Here is a 21706-nt window from a genome sequence, read left to right as displayed (position 1 = left end):
TATAATCCCAGGCAGTCGAATCTGAATATGTGTCTTTCACTAGTGGGTTATGTGAAAGTATGGGTTATTGCCAAAGTATGAAGCCTTTTCTTTGAAGAGTAAGGTGATTATACATGTTAAAGGATAAAAAGATGTGAACACACACAGTAAGGACATATTGTAAATGATCTGTGGACATACATATATACATATACACCATGTTTTTCTAGTGTACATTTGTCCAAGAGGATATATTTATATAATGTGTGTACATGGACTCAAATCTACCAAATAGCTACTTTATCAGGATAGAAAAAAATATATATTTGATAGGAAGAAAAAGATCCATAATCTATACACCATTTTGAGGGAGAAAAGATCAACGGACAAAAATTTTTTTTTTTTGCAAATCCTAAAGTTTTATGTTAGATGTTTATAAATACCATCTTTCTTTCTCTTAAATATAGGATTCTACTCTTGCAAGTATTACCAAAAAGCTGAAAAGGGTCTTACTGAGGATTTGAAAATCAATAGGATAAGAGACAAGGTGATGAAAGAGAAAGAGCACTTTATTGAAAGGCAGATTCTTGTCCTGAATCTGCAAAGCTCAACTAGATGACCTTAGGCCACCTTCTCATAGAATGAATAGGATGAATAAAGTTCAAAAATCTCAAAGGCCCCTTCCTATATTATAATTCTATTTTTTCTTTCATAAGCAGGAAAATAGTGATGGCAGAGCTGAGAGATAAAAACGGAAGTGAGGAGAAATCCAGGCAGGTAAGAAGAAAGTTAAAAGTTGTGGAAGATTACTGGATCCTGAAGATGAACCAACCTGTCCACAGGGCAGGAAGAGAAATGCAGATACAGAAAACAGCCTTGTGGACACAAGGTCAGGGTGGGGGTGGGGTGGGGGGGGGCTGAATGCGGAGATTGGGATTGACTTATATATTCACTGCCACTCATCAAGTAGCTAGCTAGTGGAAACATGCTAAAGCACAGGAAGCCCAGCTCAGTCCTCTGTGATGATTCAGATGGGTAAGAAAAGGGGGTGGGGTGGGAGAGAGGCCCAGGAGGGAGGGAACATATGTATACATACAGGTGACTGACTTCACCATACTGCAGAAACTACCACAATATTGTAAAGCAGTTATACCCCAATTAAAAAAAAAGATAAAAACTTTCATAAGTGTCTTCAAGTCAAGGAATCTTACTAAATTTCAGTGGGTTATCTGTAGGATCTCATTAATGAAAGATTTTCTTTTACATGAACAAATGTGTTGCAACATTTTTACACAAGAGTATTTCATCATTCACACTGCCAAGTCTGGATCTAAAACTGAACTCCTAAAAAGTAGATTACAATAGGGGTGGAGAGAGTTAAGGGTACAACTGAAATCCTACTGAAAGACCTTTGACGGTCTTTTGCTAAGAAACTAATGTTAAGGAATGGTTCTGATACTTTTGCATATTCAGCACTTTTAATTTATACTCAACTCTGCATGGGGATAAAGTAGTAAAACTGCCATTAAATGAATACCAAATGAATTATGTAAGACCAAAACTAAGAATCATTTATTGGCTTAAGTTTTCAAATGGTCTTTCCACAGACCCAGTGAAATATTTCTGCATCACGGTGTACTGTAAACATCATTTATCCATTTACTTTTATTTGGCTCACTATTCTAATTCACGACTGAGCGACTTCACTTTAACTTTTCACTTCCATGCACTGGAGAAGGAAATGGCAACCCACTCCAGTGTTCTTGCCTGGAGAATCCCAGGGACAGGGGAGCCTGGTGGGCTGCCATCTATGGGGTCGCACAGAGTCGGACATGACTGAAGCGACTTAGCAGCAGCAGCAGCAGCATTCTAATTCAGGGCAGTAAAACAAAAGTAAAAGCTAAAACAAGACATGTAAAAAGGGTGGCCATCACTTTACTACATCTATAATTAACAGAACCAAAAGGAAGGCGGACGAGGACCTTCTCCTTTTAGAAGGGAGGAGAAAAGTTATTTGTACGTATGTGTGCGCTCATTCAGTCGTGTCTGACTCTGTGCTTTCCCATGGACTGCAGCCCACCAGGCTCCTCTGTCCATGGAATTCTCCTGGCAAGAATACTGGAGTGGGTTGCCATGCCCTTCTCCAATTTGTACAAACAATAAAAAGCTTTATGAAATGATACTTTAATATGGTCATTAGCTATTACTTAATTGGCGTGTGTTTATTTTTAAAGAGAGCCTTTTATAGAATTAGCACTGAAATTCTTTTAAGAAAACTTTTTCCGTAACACACTCAACCGTCTGAAGAGCTCATCATATATGTTGCTGTAACGATTTGGAGGGTTCCTACCTCTGAGGAGGAATAAAAGGTAGACAGAAGATTAAAATGAGTCCTATTTCAGCGTAAAGAAAAGTTGCAACTGCCGTCCATTGGAGTGTCATTGTTTTTCTTCACACCTAAATAGATAAACACTTATTTCACTCAGTTGCCTTTCAAAGAAAATTCGGTTTAAGGAGAGGCCCTTGGGCCGCGAGGTTTCCGGCCTGGAGGTTTCCGGGGTCCGACACTCCCCTAAATGGGAGGCGCCCGGCAGTGACCCGGGGTGGGGAGGGGAAAGGGGAGAGGAAGGAGCCGGTCGAGGGTGGGCCCAGAGGCCCGGGTCGGCACCTCCCCGGCGAGCCTTACGGAACCAGCCAAGCGGCACCGCGGTCCTGCTTTCGGTCCAGGTTCACGGCGTCAGCAGCCCAACGCCACCCTCCGCTAACGCCCGAGCCCCGTCCCCATCCCCACCCCCGCTCCGCGAACGCGCCAAGGGAAGGGCCGGCCCCGCGGACCAACCGCGGCGATAGCAGCGCGACCCCGCGCCCCACGCCGCCTGGAAGCCCGCCGGGCTCCCGCCCAGCCTTACCCCGCCTGCGGCCGCCTGGCTCCCCGCGCTACTCCGCGGCCGCCGACGCGCGGGACGTCACACGCCGCGGCCGGGGGAGGGGAGCGTGCCCCACCCCCACCGCCACCCTCGCCGGACCCTTCCTGAGCTCCGGCCTCGGGTGTGGGGCCCGGCTGACGCGCCAGGCGGTGCGAACATGATGATTAGCATTAATTGTTTTCTAATTGGGCGATGGAGTTACGGGATGACGGAGACTCTTCGATCTGGTGCTTAGGGGCTGCCAAGGGCAACGTCTTCTGAGGAGCCAGTTTAACATTTCTAATAAAATGTGGTTTGGGTGGAAGGCGTGCGGTTAACCGACGTTTTGAAAGAGCTTGTGGGGTCCGGCGAAAGAGAATGGCATCGGGGCGGGCGGGTTAGACAGGGTGCTGCCATTTTAGTGAACGTGGTTAAAACACTCCTTCCTGTCTGTATTTTACTGTGGACAATTTCGTTGGCCGGAACAAGCTAGAAGTTACATATTAGAAAGGCCAGGATCTGGTGATTGTGCCACATTCTCTGAAAATGTAGGAGTAGGTAGCGTCCAACATTTCCTGTAAGGGTTTCCCCTTTTGTCCATGGGCTCGGAAGAGGAAATACACTTTAGGGATTGGGGACTAACTGGAAAGGAGAACAACGTGGGTATGGGTACACTTTTTCAATTACTCTTTTCAGGGTATTCAAATTACGTGAATACACTCAAATTATGGCAGTTCCCCCCCCCCCCCAATATTAACAACATATTAGAAATGCACATCAAAGTATTCTGTAGAGGATTATTTTGGGAACATTAAATAAATGGTAAAAATCAGGTAGTTATTGAATATAAAAACTCATTTGAGTCAGTGTTTTCTCTTTGTCACAAATATAGACAACATAGGTTAACCATAAGGGACTTAGAAAAAAAAAAATTAAGCGCGTTTAGAACTCCTTGCCCTTTACACTGGCTCCTTGGAAACGCTGTGCACCTTACTCTAATTATGCCATTGTCCTCACAACACAGGTAATTCACCTCAGAGTTAATTAACAAATTTAAAAATGACTACGTTTTGACTATAACTCCCTGTGTGCTAATATGGTACTCATATTTAATGAAAAGCAGTTATCTTTAAAAATCCATTAACTGAAAAATGAAAGCACAGAGTGTACCTTAAAAAATATTACAACAGGGTGTATGTTAAAATTGACTTATCTCATATTCCCAAATTCGTTAATCAACCAGTTCTAGATAACTGCTTATAAGTTTTTATGTTGGTCATATAGACCACTATCTTAATTATAGAACTGTTTTTAACAAATCGAGGTAATTCTTGCAGTGGCACCTTCACTGCCAACAAAATTCCACTAGCAGTATCTCCAAACCATGGAACTTTAAAAAAATTTTTCAATTTTTTGGCTGTGCCATGCCACTCAGCTTGTGACAATCTTAGTTCCCTGACCAGGAGACTGAACCAGCACACCTGATGGTGAAAGCCGGGAAAACTAACCACTATACTGCTAGGGTATTCCCTAAGCCATGGAACTCTAAAGTTAAAATTACCCTCAACTGCTGGGAGGCATAAAAATAACATTACTAAAAATGTTATGAAAATTAGGTTTTTAAATAAAACCTAGTTACTCTTCTCCAGGAAATAATATTTCAAGTACATAGTTGTCTTTTGGTATCTGTGGGGCATTGGTTCTAGGACTCTTTCAGGTACCAAAATTTGTGGATGCTCAAGTCCCATATATAAAACATTTTAGCACCAAGGGCCAACTGTGTAATTATCTCAAGACTATTGACCAAATTTTAATATTTAAGATGTAGGAGATAGAAATTAATAGTATCATTTATATACAGGACTGATGCTGAAGCTGAAACTCCAATATTTTGCTACCTGATGTGAAGAACTGACTCATTGGAAAAGACCCTGATGCTGGGAAAGATTGAAGGCGACAGAAGGGGACGGCAGAGGATGAGATGGTTGGATGGCATCACTGACGTGATGGTCATGAGTTTGAGTAGGCTTTGGGAGTTGGTGATAGACAGGGAAGCCTGGCGTGCTGAAGTCCATGGGTAGCAAAGAGTCAAACCCGACTGAGCAACTGAACTGAACTGATATTTACCAAGCTCTCAATCTTCTAAGAATTTAGAAGCCTTGAGATGTAACAAATATAATGTCATTTAAAGAATTTCACAGAATCTTAGCTTTTTTTAATAAAGGTTTTTTATTTTTGATGTAGATCATTTGGAGTTTTAATGGCTGCGAGGCATTAAAGGTTGAGATCTTGGCTCCCAACCAGGAATTGAACCTGCACCTCCATGCACTGGAAGGAGGTATTAACTACTGGATCAGGGAAGTCTCCCTTAGTTTTAAACTACAGAACACATCACATCTAATTAATTTGTTACATACAATTTAAAACAAATACCTTAAGGTATATAATTCATGAATTAGGAAGTAGCAGTTTAATTTTCCAACCTAAACTTTGAATTTAAGCCCTGAAAGCAATTCTATACAGAATTTTTTTCCTTTTCATTTCATATAGATGTTGGCATTTGCTGTCTTACTTTTCTGCACTGATTTTCATTTAAAACACTTCATGTTAACTAACGGATACCATATGAGCCATATTTTTAGTATTAAAATAAAAGTTTTATTTATTTAAAAATGTTAAAAACGTGATTTCTTTAGGAAAAAAATTCTCACATTTTAATTCATAATAGGATTCAGAGCAAGGTCTGTCAATGTTTGAAACACCTAGGATCTTTTTTAAAATTAAAATTTGGGTCTATCCTAGAGATCTACTGAACCAGAATCTCTGAGGATGTGGTCCAGGAGTGATTTTTAAAAATTCTGTCAGGGCATTGTTTTTACACTAATGTTTTAGAGTCACTGATTCAAAGTAAAAACCAAGATGTGACCTTCCATGGTTTCATTGAAGAAAGAAAATAATTCAAGTCCGGTCAATCCCATAATGGTCTGTAAGATAATCTAAGACTGCTGATGTGCTTGACAAAGCATTAAATATTCTTTTTTCCTGCCTTGAAGTTATCTTTTCCATCATATACATTAAATGTTGATGGAAACACATATAGGGAGTTCCAAGTTCAAGAGCAATGTCAACCCAGTCCCAGATGCATTTCAGTGGGGTTTCCTCATATCCAGCAAACATGGCCGGGTTTGCTAAGAGTCCTCTTGCAACCATCACACCTACAAATTAAAGCATATTTCATTTGTCCACACATTAAGAACTCATGGTTATGGGGTCAAACTCAATGAAACAAACTGAAAATATTAAAAAATAATTTATTACAAGATTTTACAATGCCCTTAGTTTCATTCTTATTAAACAATTCATTTTTATACTTTTTATAAACCAATGAAGTGTAAATGCAACTTTTAAGACTTTCTTTTTTAACGTTTTAAATACTTCAACATTAAAAATTAGTTTGGGGTTTTTTTTTAAGGGTAAACCTGGATTGTTATAAATTGGATTTGCTTGAAGTTAAGTTTATTTGCATTCTCTCATCTAGCAATAGGTATCACAGGGCTTGATATGCCAAAGTTGAGGCGGATAATGAAACTGCATAGCAGTCTGGGGTTTCTTTGGCTCCTATAGCCACTCTTCCATTCACAAATTCTCATTTCTATTCTGTAGGCTCTACTGGTCACTCAGTGGATGAGATGGTGGCAGAGAAGTAACTGAACTAATTCACTCCAATTAAAATAATCTGTTGTTCCTAAGTCAAAGGATTAACATTTTAGTAAACTGCTTAGCTTAAATTGGTACAACAGGAAAATAGGCTCCATTTGAAAGAAAAATAATGAAAACCACATTAACATTACTCTCCCACCCCCATTTAAAAATTTTTCTAATTAAAAAACAAAAAAGTCAAAGGACTTATTTCTTACCATCTGTCCCAGTAGTATGCCACACATTTTCTGCTTCTTTTAAGCTTCTGATGTCTCCGTTAGCAACTATAGGTATAGACATACTTTCCTTAATTATTTTAATGGCCTCATAGTGAACTGGCTGATGTCTTTCCTCAACAGTTCTTCCATGGACTGTAATCCAGGAAACTCCTGTTGCTTCAGCCTTTCGACAGAGATCTACAGTTCTTGTAAGGTCATCATGGATCCTATAATTTCAAAATCATATCTATCTTTTTACAGCACACACATCTTAATGATATCAATAAACAGAACATTATTTCATCTACTACATTATTTAGTTTAGCTATGCTGTTCATATTATCACCACATACCACAATTAAAGTTTTGTTCAGGTATCAGATCCCATTCAAGATCTTGAATTTAGCTATTTCACTATTGGCAATAACAGGATGACAAAGAATTGTTACCTAGTGTGGCTCTTTTTTGGCTTTGATAACTGCAAGATTCATCAGAGTACTATCACAGATGCATTGAAAGTTGCTATTGTAATATTTGCTGTGCATGCTCCAATCCACAAGTGGGAGAATTTATCAAAATATGTTTTTAACCTGTCACCAAAAAACTATTTTTCATTTTTGATGTGAAATTTTAGTGCAAATATTATTCCTATTTTCCACTCTTGGTATCAGAAATGTTTCTTAGCGTTAGTTATTTCAATAGTACGTGGAAAGAGTTGTTTTTTTTTTGGGAGTGAGTTTTTTAATAATAAAGGGACATTTTAATTTTTGTTAAATATGAAGAAATTGTTTTGAATTATAAATAAAAATTATGGTATCTGTTAATTCACTAAGCATCTTTGTTTCAACATTTTCATATTCTAGATGCCTATGTGGGGCTTCCCAGGTGGCTCAATGGCTAAAGAATCCACCTGGCAATGCAGGAGACATAGGAGACAGAGGTTCGATCACTGAGTCGGGAAGATCCCCTGAAGGAGGGCATGGGAACCCACTTCAGTATTCTTGCCTGGAGAATCCCATGGAGGAGGAGACTGGTGGGCTACAGTCCATGAAGTCACAAAGAGTCATACATGACTGAAGCAACTAAGCATGCACGCAGATGCCTGCATACGAAAAGGAGACATCTCCACATTTCCAGACAAAAGGAATATTCTTTTATTTCCTGAGTAATGGATGGACTATCGTACCAAGAGATTAAAATATTACCTTTACCTTATTTTAATAGATACTGAAAATCTGGGGTTTTCCACTTGATTTCTTACTTGTTTCACCATGTCTCGAACAAGCTCTGGCTTGTTTATTAAGCAAGCTCCATAACCTTCTGCCAGTGCCCACCTTCATAAAGTAAACATAACAACAAATAAATGGTAAACAACTGGAAGAGAAGATGCAATTCTAAAAGCACAGTAAGTGCATTTATCTATTTCTCTACCTAGCAATCTGGAATGGAACCATAATTTTTAAAATTCATAGATCCAACATTTCTAAGTGTATCAAGATTAGGAAAATATGTTCCCAGATCAAGAAGTATTTAGGGGAAATGGTTTTCACTGGCAAGTGAAAAAATTAAAGTTCATTCAACCAAAACAGATTTAAGTATTTGTAATTAATTGTAATTACTTCAGATTTTTTCAACTCCAAATGTGATGTTTATTATACATAACAAGAAGTTTTATTAATCTTAAGAGTAGATATTTTTGGCTTACAGCATTCCAACACCCACTAAACAGCTTACTGAACTCTACTAATGAGTATACAAACATGTCTAATCTGATTTGGATTATGCTATATGTAAAACCTTGACTTCATTCTTTGAACATATTTTGAATTATTGACAGATAATCTAGTATTGTGCCAAGAGGTAAGGATATTATCATCAAATTAAGCACATTCTATCAACACTCAGTTACTCAGACTCAACCAAGTAACTGTAGTATAAGAAGAAAAGGTAATTTTAATAAGGTATTCTTATAACTGAATCATAGAATCACGTATCATAGAATCACAATGCTTGGAGCAAGTAGCAGTAAAAATACATTTTAGGGGTTGTTATAAACATCAGAGTCTCACATAACTACTTATGGATGAGGTTCAAGGCAGATCCACACATAAAAAAATTCTAGTGGTGAGGTGAGACAAAAACTTGTCAAGGGTCTATACACTGTTGCAGCTGTCAGAAAATATCTTTGCATGTGTGTTTCTAAATAATATTTCCTTAGTTTTTCTTGCTTCTTAGAGCCCAAGTTCTTTATGTCTATCTTCCTTACTTTTCAGTTTTTGGAATACCAGAATGATAGTTAACCATGTTCACTAGTTTTTCCTAATCTTTTGAAAATTCTTCCAACTTCTTTGAGCTTTACCTCTGAGGGCAACCACAGTTAATGTCTATTCCATTCGCATAAGGACAGACTATACGAGCAGCATCAGATAAAAGTCTTGCATCATTAGCAGCAAACTGAACAATCAATGGGCAATCACCTGATAAAATGAATAGCTCAACATTAAAATTCACAGAAACACACACACACATGAGAAAACAAATTTTAATGTTTGTACAGGATAAAATTCTATTTTTAGACTAAGAAGCATGTGTTCAAACAATATAGCATTAAAATAACTTAAAATATTTTAAATTATTACATGCAATTTAGACTTGGTACAAATTCAAACAGTACAAAATTTGATAAAATAAGAAGTATAACACTTTTGCCAAACAGACTCCTTTCCTAAAGGTGAGATTATACTGCATTCTAAAACATTACGAAGACCTGTAAAATTTAAGCAAATGTGAACATTCTAAATACATTGCTATCCCTATGATGTTTTCCCCTGATGTACCTGAGATCTATATGCAGACCTGTTTTCCTGTTTTTAGTGCATATTCCACTATGATGGTGAACTACAGACTGTTTTTTATTTGAGACTCTTGCAAACAATGTTGCGATGAAGATACTCTTACATACATATTTTTGTGAGTATATTCATGAAGTAAATTCCTAGGAGTATAACTGCTGGGCAGGTATTAACATTTTGAAAGATACTATAAAATTTTCTTAGAAGAGTTTACCGATACACATATACACCAATATGGATGACAGTTCTGGTTTCCTTACAACTTATCCTACACTGTACATGTAACAACATATTTTTTATTTATAGCCTGTCTCTCCATACTTTTTGCAGAGTTCTCTATGTGCAATTTTTCTTTTGGTTGCTCCCTTTTTATTATTTAAATTTAAAAATAAAACAATTAGCTCTGCTATCTATCATAAACATCAAAATATTCTATTTTCTCCAGTTTTTAGTTTGTCTTTGAGTATTATCTGTGCCCTTTTCTTATATATAACAGTCTACATTTTAATATAGCCAAATGTATCAGAGCTTTCCTAGGTTTTAAAGGACACATTTTCCTCATCTTTGGATGTTACAGATTTTGAATAGATGTATTTTGACGTTTCTAAAGGTTTTTTTTTTTTTTAAGATTACCTGTATGAGATTTACTGGGTATTTACCAAAATGCAGATTTGTTGTTATGGCTCTAGTTCCACTGACTCAGAATTTCTATGAAAATCTACTGATTTACAGGATTATCAGAGGATAGGAGAATAAGCTTTTTCCTGAGGATATAGGTAGGATTCTTTCTGCTTCGTAACGCGAGAGTTATAAAATTTCAATTTAACAATCATTTATTTGTCAAATATATTTTCAGTGCTGGGCTAGAAGCTGAGGATACAAATCCACAAGAAAAAAATTCCAACCTTCAAGAAGCCCATAGTCTAGTGGGAGAGACAGACACGTAAGGAGGAAATCACAGTACAGTATGATTAAGTACAACAAAAAGTCTGTGCTTAGGCAACGGACATGAATGGAGTGTGATTAGGAGAGTTCCTTGGTCACAACTTTAGAGCATTAAGAAGTATGAAGTGTCCTTTCCCAAAGAGACAGGGATAAGGGGACAGGCCTGACTAAGAAGGATACTCTAGGTGGAGCAGTGTGAGAGATTAGGGCATGTTCAGGGACTTAAAATAACTTAGTATTTTGAAGAATAAAGTCGGTGGGCCATGGAGAAAAACTGATGGAAGATAAAGCTGCAGAACATGTGTTCAGTGTTCTAGATCATGAAGAACTTTATATTATCTACACATGCTGGAGTTTTCCTCTTTAGGTCAGTGGCTCTCAATCTTTAGCAAGCTCAGAAGCACCTGAAGAGCTTTTAAAAACACAGATTGCTTGTGACATACCCAGAGATTCTGATTAAGCAGGCTTGGAGTGGACTCTAGAATTTCCATTTCTAATGAGTTTTCAGATAATGCTGATGCTAAGTGGTCTGGGAAATCACTTTGAGAACCACTGCTTTAGGTGATGAGAGGTCTAAGGAAGATTTTGAGTTAGGGAAAAGAAGTGATCAAATTTAAGTTCTAGAGAGCTCACTTGGAGCTGTCTGCAGGACAGTTTGGGATGGGATAAGGCTGGCGGCAGTGAGATAGGAATCTGCCAGGTGAGAGAATGGGGCCCTGAATGGAGGCTGACTTACACTTTGATAAATTATTCATAGTTTACAAGGCACTGAGGAAAAACACATTGTAAAAAACTTATTAAACATTTATAGAAAACCGAAAGATCTTAAAGTAAGCTCTCTGAATTCTGTTGTCTGATTAGACAAGAGTGTTGAGTTTTTTTTGTTGTTGTTTTGTTTTTTAAGTTTTACAAAGACAGCAAACTCTGGCTTTCACGTACCTTGATTTGTGGTAAATTCACTGTCTCTGGCTTTTGCAGATCTGACAAAATCAGCAGCAACTATCATTGGTGTATAGCACAGATCACAATCGTATTTTCTGACTAGTGTTCTGAAAGACAACCTGTGAGCATATAAAACTTTAATTAGGCAATCAGAAAGCATGATAATCCTACATTCTTCAGAGTTTAGTTATTCATTAAATATTTATTAAAGTTCTGCTACGGAAAGATGCAGTAGATGTACTCTTCCTATTCCTCTTGCTTAGTGTAACTAAAAACTCTGGATATTATATACAAAACAAACATAAGCAAACTCTGAAAGGGGGAGAGAAGAGAGCAGACAGGCTAGTGACCTTGAGCAGGACCTAAGGAATGACAATGGTGAGTTATCCGAGTTTTGTTTTTCCCTCAAATATCCTAGGTTTGAAACTGAAGAAGCTGGCAACCTGGAAGCAGCAATGGATGCAGACAAAAACAGCCCCAGCAAAAGCCTGCTAATTTTACCCCAAGGACCAAGAAGGGGGCAGCCTAGCAAGCTTTTAAATAATGATGATTTTACTCTAGCCCAACACCAGAGAAAAATTTGTGGCCTGCACCTCCACAAGCAAAGCTCAAGTGGGGAGCCTCGACTTCTAGCCTTCCAAAGCTGTCACAATGTTCTCTAACACCCCTCCACGGTGGTGTTAGAGAATGCCAGGTAGGAAACTGGGACTTTAATCCTTGCTGGCCAGAAACAAGGAGGCTACCAGTGGAGACCAAGTGGGGAGCCTGGAATTCCACACCAACAGTGCAGCAGCAAGACACCCTTCTCCCTCACCCCAGGAACAGTGTCAGAGAATGCCTAGTGAAGAGCCAGGCCTTTCGTCATTGCTCAGCAGTTACCAGGCCACCCCCTGCATGGGGAGCTGGAACTCTTAGCCCTGCTCAACGGTAATGAGGAGCCTTATGCCCCTGGGGTGTCAAAGGAGACCAAGTGGAAAACCTAGACTTCTATCTCTACCTGAGAGTAATGAGGTGGTGCTTTCCCATCCTTCCCCTGCTGTGGTGGTATCAGAAAAAGCTAGTTAGAGCACAAGTTTCAATATTCAGAATCAAGCACTGTAATCCACCATATTAACAGGCTAGAGAAAAAAAAAATCACATGACTGTATCAACTGATGCAGAAAAAGCACTTGACAAAACAACATTCGGATTAAAAACTAAAACCTCCCAGAAAAACAGGAATAGAGGGAACTTTCTCAACCCTATGAGGAACATCCACAAAAAATTCTATACTTCATATTATACTTAAAGGTGAAAGAATACTTCCCCGCCAGATCAAGAACAAGGGAAAGATGTCTGCTCTCATCATTCTTATTCAGCACAGTGTTGGAACTTTAGGCAGTGCAATGAGGCATGAAAGTGAAATAAAAGGCATCAGATAGAAAGGAAGAAGTAAAACTATCACTATTTGCAAGTGACATAACTGTCTACTTAGATAATCCTAAGGAATTTATATGAGGAACCTCCTAGAAGCAATAAGTAAACACAGCAAATTCACAGAATGTAAGAATAAAACACAAAAAGCAATTTTACTTCTATATACCAGCAATGGACACATGAACACCAAAATTAAAAGTATAATAACTGAATGTAAGCCTTACAAAATATGGACAGAATTTGTATGCTGAAAACTGTATAACACTTAACACTAATGAAGGAAATCAAAGAAGATCTAAATAAATGGAGAGATACTGTGTTCATAAGGAGACTCAACACAAGGAGTTCAATTCTCCCCAAATTGATATGCATATTTAATACAATTCTTATGAAAATTCCACTAAGATTTTTTTTGTAGGTAGAGAAAAGATCATCCTAAAATTCATTTGGAAAGGCACTAAACAGCTAAAACAATTTTGAAAAAGAAAAGTGGGATTTATCAGATTACTTAATTTCAAGATTTATTACAATAAACTGTGGAAAATTCTGAAAGAGATGGGAATATCAGACCACCTGACCTGCCTCTTGAGAAACCTATATGCAGGTCAGGAAGCAACCGTTAGAACTGGACAAGGAACAACAGACTGGTTCCAAATAGGAAAAGGAGTACGTCAAGGCTGTATATTGCTTATTTACCTTCTATGCAGAGTACATCATGAGAAACGCTGGGCTGGAGGAAGCACAAGCTGGAATCAAGATTGCCAGGAGAAATATCAATAACCTCAGATACGCAGATGACACCACCCTTATGGCAGAAAGTGAAGAGGAACTAAAGAGCCTCTTGATGAAAGTGAAAGAAGAGAGTGAAAAAGTTGGCTTAAAGCTCAGCATTCAGAAAACTAAGATCATGGCATCCCGTCCCATCACTTCATGGAAAATAGATGGGGAAACAGTGGCTGACTTTATTTTTCTGGGCTCTAAAATCACTGCAGATGGTGACTGCAGCCATGAAATTAAAAGATGCTTACTCTTTGGAAGGAAAGTTATGATCAACCTACACAGCATATTAAAAAGCAGAGACATTACTTTGCCAACAAAGGTCCATCTAGTCAAGGCTATGGTTTTTCCAGTAGTCATGTATGGATGTAAGAATTGGACTATAAAGAAAGCTGAGCACCAAAGAATTGATGCTTTTGAACTGTGGTGTTGGAGAAGACTCTTGAGAGTCCCTTGGACTGCAAGGAGATCCAATCAGTCCATCCTAAAGGAGATCAGTCCTGGGTGTTCACTGGAAGGACTGATGTTGAAGCTGAAATTCCAATACTTTGGCCACCTGATGTGAAGAGCCGACTCATTTGAAAAGACCCTGATGCTGGGAAAGATTGAGGGCAGGAGGAGAAGGGAACCACAGAGGATGAGATGGTTGGATGGCATCACCGACACAACGCACACGGCTTTGGGTGGACTCCAGGAGTTGGTGATGGACAGGGAGGCCTGGCGTGCTGTGGTTCATGGGGTCGCAAAGAGATGGACACGACTGAGCGACTGGACTGAACTGAACTGAACTGACAGTAATCAAGACTGTGTGGTACTGGTAGAGGGACACATAGATCAGCAGACCAGAGACTGCAGAAAAAGAACCATATAAACATGCTCAGCTGAGTTTTGATAAAGATGCAAAAGTAATTCAATAATGGAAAGACAGCCTTTTCAACAAATGCTGCTGGAACAGACAACTGTCAGCAAAAACAATAAACCAACCAAACTGAGCCTATGTCTCACACTTCCATAGAAATGAGGAATTATGAACTTAAATGTAAAACGTAAACTAGAAGACTTTAAGAAAAAAAGTAGGACACAATCTTTAATATCTAGAGCTACATAAAGATTTCTTATACTTGAAAACAAAAGTACAATCTGCAAAAGGAAATATTGATAAGATGGACTTCATCAGTAAGTAAAAACTTTTGCTCTGCAAAAGACATGGTAAGAAAATGAAAAGACAAGCTACATGCCAGGAGAACACATATTTAAGCCACCTGTCGGACAAAAGATCTGTCTATAAAATATAAAGAGCTCTTAAAACTCAAGAGCAATCAAAACTGGGACAACAAAAAACCAAACAATCTTGATTAAAAAATGGGCAAAGGGTTTGAAGAGATTTCTCCCAAGAAGATACCCAAATGGCCAATGAGCACAGGAAAAGATGTTTAACATCACTAGAAAAACACAAATAAAAACCACAACGAGATAATTCACATTCATTAGGATGACTATTAAAACAATAACAACAACCTCCCAAAACAGTAAGTGTTGAGGAGAATGCTGAGAAACTGAAACTCTTGTGCACTGAAACGGTGTAGCTACTATAGTAAACAGCAGGGCAATTCCCCCAAAATTAAAAACAGAATTGCCACATAATCTAGCAATTCCACTTCTGGGCAAATACCCCAAAGAACAAAAAGCAAGGTCTCAAAAAGATATTTATATATCCGTGTTCATAGAAGCATTATTCCCAAGAGTCAAAAGATGGAAGCAACTCAAGCTGGGCTGAATGAATGAATGGATAAATAAAATGTAATATATACACACAATGGAATATTATTCATTCTTAAAAAGGAAGAAACACATGGGTGAACCTTGAGATATTATGCTCAGTGAAATAAGCCAGTCTTAAAAAGACAAATACTGTGACCACTTAGATCATACATATGCCAGGCAGGTAATAGCATCAGGACTCAAGCCTGTATCCTAGTCCCAAAGCTAGGCATTTGAAGATCCATGTGGCGGGGTGGTCTTAATACAATATTGTAAAGTTTAAAAATAAAATAAAATTAAAAAAAAATAAAAAAATAAAATAAAAAGTCAGAGCATAAAAAGGAAATCACACCTAGGCTCATTAACCATTTAACAACACTTACTTTGAATATCGCACCATTGGGGCACAGATTTTTACCAGCTGCCCAGAATGAAACATTTCTATTGGATCTTTTCTTCTTTCTTGACATGTTGTAGTTTGTATGTAGTCACTCTTCATGAAAACAGATTTATTTCAAATCTGAAAAAGACAATTAGTTTGCATGGAGGAAGCACTTTCACTTGAATCCCATCATTCTTACAATTTCAATTGCCAGGAACATGAATTTTTCATTAGGTTTTGTAGGCTTAGGAATCTTAGTTTCTTTTCACAGTATTGAATAGGATACTACAGAATTCTGACTTTATTTATACGTCATGGATAGCTTTTAGCACACTGTGAAATTATAACGTTTATATTTTATATAAATTATGCTTGTTCAAGTCAAAAACTAACAGTTTTGAATTTTATACTTAATTGACTATAGTAACAATTTCTGCTCAAATTAATAAGTGCTCAGGATGTAGAAAACTAAAAGATGTTTTCCTAGAATACATGTTATTATTTTCCATGTTAGTTTTTCCATTTTACTTCGTTTGGCATTGATTTAACCAAGAAATTTGATTGAATTAATTCATATATAGTACTAAGTATGTCTGGCACTTTGAAATACCCTTTTTTATCCAGAAAAGTTAAATGGTAGTAACAGAACAGCTTAAGTACCGAGTATTTTAAAAGACATACTGGTACGTTTAATGTTTATTCTTATTCTCAAATTCCATTCTTTTTATTTGAATCAGAAGGCAAACAAACTTTTAATTATATTTTTAAACATTTAAATGTTTTGTGAACATTGTTTCATGAAAATCTCAGTTGTAATCACATAGCTGCATAGTAAATCACTATTATACCCAGAGGGACAAGTGATTAAATTAGGTAATTTCTAAGTGTTTTACAGTTGCCGTACGGTACTTATCATTTCATAGTGTTGGCTGCTTACTAATTCCAATTTTGGCCTTAGTAATTTAAAAACAAATACTGGCCAACTTTAGAAAAGTCTAATTGCTCACCATGAAATTTTTTGGTTGGCTAAATCTGAAAGTATTGATATAACCTAAACATAAACTAATAATTTAATCTCCTTAGGTAGAATGTACAGGTGGAATAAGATAAACTAGTTTTACTGATCACTGTTTATTAGTTTATCACCATTTATCATCTAAACAATAAACATTTAGAGGTGGGTGTGTCAACTAAGTGGTACCTTTAATTAAACCTTGAGCTCATCTTCATCGGCTCATAGTCCCTGTATTCTTAATTCCCCATCCTGAGGACCCCAACAATCTTCTTGGAATCCCAGTTGATCTTATTTTTTTCCATTCAATAAAGATTAATTTCCTGCTATATGCTGAGAACACAGATGAAAATATTTTTGGTGTCTTTAAAAATGTATTAAACAAACTTATACAATAAGGCTAATACACACACTCAGACACAATTTCAGCGTTGTAGAAATAACTGCCAAGAGGAGTCAGTGAAGTTGGGGAAGTGTCCAGTTACAGAGAACAGTACAAAGAACTCCAGAGCAGCATGAAAATGCTTGATGTTTTCAGTGAACAATGAATAGTTCAGCACTGCTTGAGCTGTAACTAGACAGGATATGAGAGTGCCTACAAGTTAATGGGCTTTATACACCAGGTTAAGACTTTTTAGATTTATACTCTAGGGCCTTGGTTCTCAGACACTTTCCCTGCTCTGTGGGTAATTTTTACATGTGCACTCAACATGTTAACGTGTGCATGTGACATACTTCCATGGGCATGTATTCTTGTGTAAGTTGTTTGTCTCTCCTTGTACACTAGTTATAATTGAAAAGAATTTAGCAGGGAAATGAAGCATGATCAGATTTCTGACTTGGAAAGATTTCACTGGAGGGTTTAGGGGTGTTGATAAAATACTAGTAAGGATGCCACTGTAGTAGACCAAGCCATGTGTAATGAGTATCTGATCTGGGAGTCTAGGAGTGAGGAAAGAGGAAAGAGAATGCATTTAGGAGCTATTTAGAAATAAAAATAAACTAGCAAGACATTTAAGGGTTGGAAATCACCTGATGACAGCACGAGTTATATGTGCAGAGAGAGAATATTAGGATGATGTCAACATTTTTGGATTTAGAGCCTGGTGGATGGCAATTCCAATCAATGAGACAGAGAACCAGAAGGAAGAACGGACAGGCTTTGGCAGGGAAACATGAGTCGATGCTTGGACACATCAAAGAGGTACTTAGCTGATTTCCAGGTGGTGATGCCTCATATGGGGTATATACATATGGTTCTTAAGAAAAAGCTAGAGATACAGATTGAGAGTCTTTAACCTCTAGGTTAAACCAGAGATCAAACTGTCAATATCCATTCGGTCATTGAAAAAGAAAGTTCCAGAAAAACATCTACTTCTGCTTTATTGACTATGCCAAAGCCTTTGACTGTGTGGATCACAATAAACTGTGGAAAATTCTTTAAGAGACGGGAAAACCAGACCACCTTACCTGCCTCCTGAGAATATGTATGCAGGTCAAGTTGGAACTGAACATGGAACAACAGACTGGTTCCAAATTGGGAAAGGAGTCCGTCAAGGCTGTATATTGTCACCCTGCTTATTTAACTTACATGCAGAATACATCATGTGAAATGCTGGGCTGGATGAAGCACAAGCTGGAACCAAGATTGCCAGGAGAAATATCAATAACCTCGATATGCAGATGACAGCACCCTAATGGCAGAAAGTGAAGAACTAAAAAGCCTCTTGATGAAGGTGAAAGAAGAGAGTGAAAAAGTTGGCTTAAAACTCAACATTCAGAAAACGAAGATCACAGCATCCAGTCCCATCACTTCATGGCAAATTGATGGGGAAATAATGGAAACAGTGAGAGACTTTATTTTCTTGGGCTCCAAAATCACTGCAGGTGGTGACTGCAACCATGCAATTAAAAAGATGCTTGCTCCTTGGAAGAAAAGATATGACCAACTTAGACAGCATATTAAAAAGCAGACATTACTTTGCCAACAAAGCTATGGTTTTTCCAGTAGTCATGTATGGATGTGTGAGTTGGAGTATAAAGAAAGCTGAGTGCCGATGAATGAATGCTTTTGAACTGTGGTGTTGAAGACTCTTGGACTTCAAGGAGATCAAACAAGTCCATGTGAAAGGAAATCAGTCCTGAATATTCATTGGAAGGACTGATGCTGAAGCTGAAACTCCAATACTTTGGCCACCTGATGTGAAGAACTGACTCTGAAAAAGACCCTGATGCTGGGAAAGATTGAAGGCAGGAGAAGGGGACAACAGAGGATGAGATGGCTTGGATGGTATCACCGACTTGATGGATATGAGTTTGAGTTGGTGATGGACAGGGAAGCCTGGAGTGCTGCAGTCCATGGGGCCTTAAAGGGTTGGACTGAGCAACTGAAGTGAACCTCTAGGTAATATGCTGAAACTAGAAACATGGACAAAGTACTTATGGGTACCATATTGTGTAGAAATCATTAAAAGCGCCAACATTTAAGTAAAAGGGAGAAAAAATTTGAATATAAAGGAGACAGCAAGATGAACTTTGGAGCTGGAAGGAATAAACCTGAAACGTGATATTCAGAAGCCAAGAGAGGGCTAAACTTTTACAAAGGAAGGAGGGGATGAGCATCTTAAACATCAGAGAAGAGTGAGAATGAGGTAAAGACTAAAAAGGTAGTCCAATGGCAACTGGGTCACTGTGACGTTAGCAGGAATAATTTCATTCTTATTCACTCTTGTTCCCTTACATGGCACATAGAAGGGTTCCCTTAATGTTTTTGCTGAACGAAGAAATCAGTAGTTCTCAATCTTGGTTGTACATTAGAATGAGGCAGGGAGATTTTAAGCAGGATGCCCAAATCATACCCCAGAGCAATTACATGTGAATATCTGGGCTTAGGATACAGGTATCAGTGGTTGTTAAAGCTTTCCAGGTGATTTTAATGTGCAGTCAAGCTTCGGAATAAATAAATCCACATCCTCCAAAGCAAGTGACACTATAGATGTGTTTAAATGGGTTTATATGTACCTCTTAGCTCCTTTGGGATAAGACAGGAATTGAGTCTAATGTTTTACACTCAAGCTGGTATATACAGGTAGAGATTCAAAATTCTTCATTGAATGAATGTTCTGCAAATTTTTGATGTAACAGCCAGGAAAGGAAAAATGATCCATGATTCAAAGACAATGCTTATTTAAAAATTATTAGTCAAATTTTGTGTATTATTGATAATGAAAACTAATGTGACTCTGGGCACATTGCTCTTGGCAATTTTTGAGACCTCCATTCAGAACAAACAATCCTATTCAACACCAGAATTGATATCAAATATATTAGGGAAGAACCTCTGTGACAAAGTTAAGGCTAAGCACAACGTAGTGAGCTGAGGCTTGTTTGCTTGAGTTCTTATGCGTATCTAATACATTTAGACTTATAAAATACCTCAAACAGCGTTTGGCACAGTAAAGTATTTCACATTCTCAAAAATCTGTTAGCAGAATCAAGAGAACCCGTAGCTCTGGCACTGGGGAAAACTGGTTCCCTGTGTACATACTTAATGTACACAAAAGAAAACATTATTTTTTTACAAAGAAATGCTTAACCTTCTTGCACACGTGTGGCTGACCTGTTAACTTACTATTAATTTATTGAGGGAGAAGTAGAGGTGAACAGTGCCGATGTAATGGGAACTAACTTGATCTTTCAGCTCAAAAAATGGAAAATTCATCAATTTGTAGTAAGGAGAAGTCTGGTGTCGCTCACGACATGTGGCTGAAGCTAAGCAATAGAAAAACCTTAAGGATACTCTCTCATGGGAGAGTAGGTAGAGAATGAGTCCCACATCTTTCTGTTTCAGTTGTCCTGCTACTGCTGCTGCTAAGTCACTTCAGTGGTGTCCGACTCTGTGCGACCCCAGGGACGGCAGCCCACCAGGCTCCCCAGTCCCTGAGATTCTCCAGGCAAGAACACTGGAGTGGGTTGCCATTTCCTTCTCCAATGCATGAAAAGTGAAAGTGAAGTCACTCAGTCGTATCCGACTCTTAGCGACCCCATGGACTGCAGCCTACCAGCCTCCTCCATCAATGGGATTTTCCAGGCAAGAGTACTGGAGGGGGGTGCCATTGCCTTCTCCTCAGTTGTCCTACTTCACCGATTTTCGGCTCTTCCTAATTCTCCTCAGTATTCATTCGTGGCAACTTTCCTCTCCAAGCTTTCTCCACCTGCCTTTACTCCAAGAATGCGAATCAAGGCATGTGGCAGATACACGTGATGTGAAAGTCGCTCAGTCGTGTCCGACTCTTTGCGACACCATCGACTTGTACAGCCCATGGGATTCTCCAGGCCAGAATACTGGAGTGGGTAACCTTTTCCTTCTCCAGGGGATCTTCCGAACCCAGGGATCGAACCCATGTCTCCCTCATTGCAGGAGGATTCTTTACCAGCTGAGCCACAAGGGAAGTAGATACACGTAGGTAGCTATTAACACCCTCCAGCTGTACTTGAGGCGTGCAAACGAAGTTCCCAGAAGCCTCCGCTCTCTTGCCTCCATCAAGAGGCCTCTGTTCTTAGGTTCAGCGGGAAACGACGCGGCCACGTTTTGGCGCTCACCTTCTCCGCCCGGAGAACGCTGCTAGCACCAGGGGTGCGGCAGGACACGGAGGAAAGCGCCGGTCCCGCGACCTCGGCTTCCTCAACGCCCTGGGCCCTCAGTGCCCACCAGATCCGGGCCCCACGCCGATCAAAGGCAGGTTCGGTCCGGCACAATTAAGCGGAACCTCCTAGTCGGCTCGGAGCCTCGGACTGGGCAGAGCGGGCGGCGCCCA

General features: G+C 38.7%; 2 protein-coding genes across 8 annotated transcripts in view; both read right to left on the bottom strand.

Moving 5' to 3' along the window:
• The window catches only part of BCAP29 (B cell receptor associated protein 29), a 52522-nt gene extending 49497 nt beyond the window's left edge, over positions 1-3025 (bottom strand). Inside the window, exons 1-2 of one of the 3 annotated variants that reach the window (XM_070787252.1) lie at positions 2889-3025; positions 2330-2436 (exon numbers count right to left, since the gene is read on the bottom strand). In XM_070787252.1, coding sequence (XP_070643353.1) covers positions 2330-2421 — 92 coding nt within the window. In that variant the 5' untranslated portion in view covers positions 2422-2436; positions 2889-3025. Of the gene's footprint in view, positions 1-2329; positions 2437-2665; positions 2757-2818; positions 2869-2888 lie in introns of those variants that run through there. The other 2 variants (XM_019958683.2, XM_019958682.2) reach the window with 2 other exon arrangements.
• Positions 3026-5115: 2090 nt separating this feature from the next.
• Positions 5116-21667, bottom strand: DUS4L (dihydrouridine synthase 4 like). Of its 5 annotated transcripts, none has more exons than XM_019958677.2 (8): positions 21492-21662; positions 17079-17222; positions 15879-16015; positions 11539-11660; positions 9162-9279; positions 8014-8136; positions 6803-7029; positions 5116-6100 (listed from the first exon to the last, which is right to left on the bottom strand). In XM_019958677.2, exons 3-8 carry the CDS (start codon positions 15992-15994, stop codon positions 5844-5846), a joined length of 963 nt encoding a protein of 320 aa, XP_019814236.1. In that variant the 5' UTR covers positions 15995-16015; positions 17079-17222; positions 21492-21662; the 3' UTR covers positions 5116-5843. The 5 variants fall into 5 exon arrangements, with proteins under 5 accessions (XP_019814236.1, XP_019814237.1, XP_019814238.1 ...); XM_019958678.2 differs by having other exon boundaries at positions 20521-21605; XM_019958679.2 differs by lacking the exon at positions 17079-17222 and having other exon boundaries at positions 20521-21605.
• Between the last annotated feature and the right edge of the window lie 39 nt (positions 21668-21706).

The sequence above is a fragment of the Bos indicus genome, chromosome 4, assembly GCF_029378745.1.
Source record: "Bos indicus isolate NIAB-ARS_2022 breed Sahiwal x Tharparkar chromosome 4, NIAB-ARS_B.indTharparkar_mat_pri_1.0, whole genome shotgun sequence".
In the NCBI taxonomy this organism is placed as follows: Eukaryota; Metazoa; Chordata; class Mammalia; order Artiodactyla; family Bovidae; genus Bos; species Bos indicus.
The sequence above is the reverse complement of the archived record's forward strand: the minus strand, read 5'-3'. Positions and strand labels throughout refer to the sequence as shown.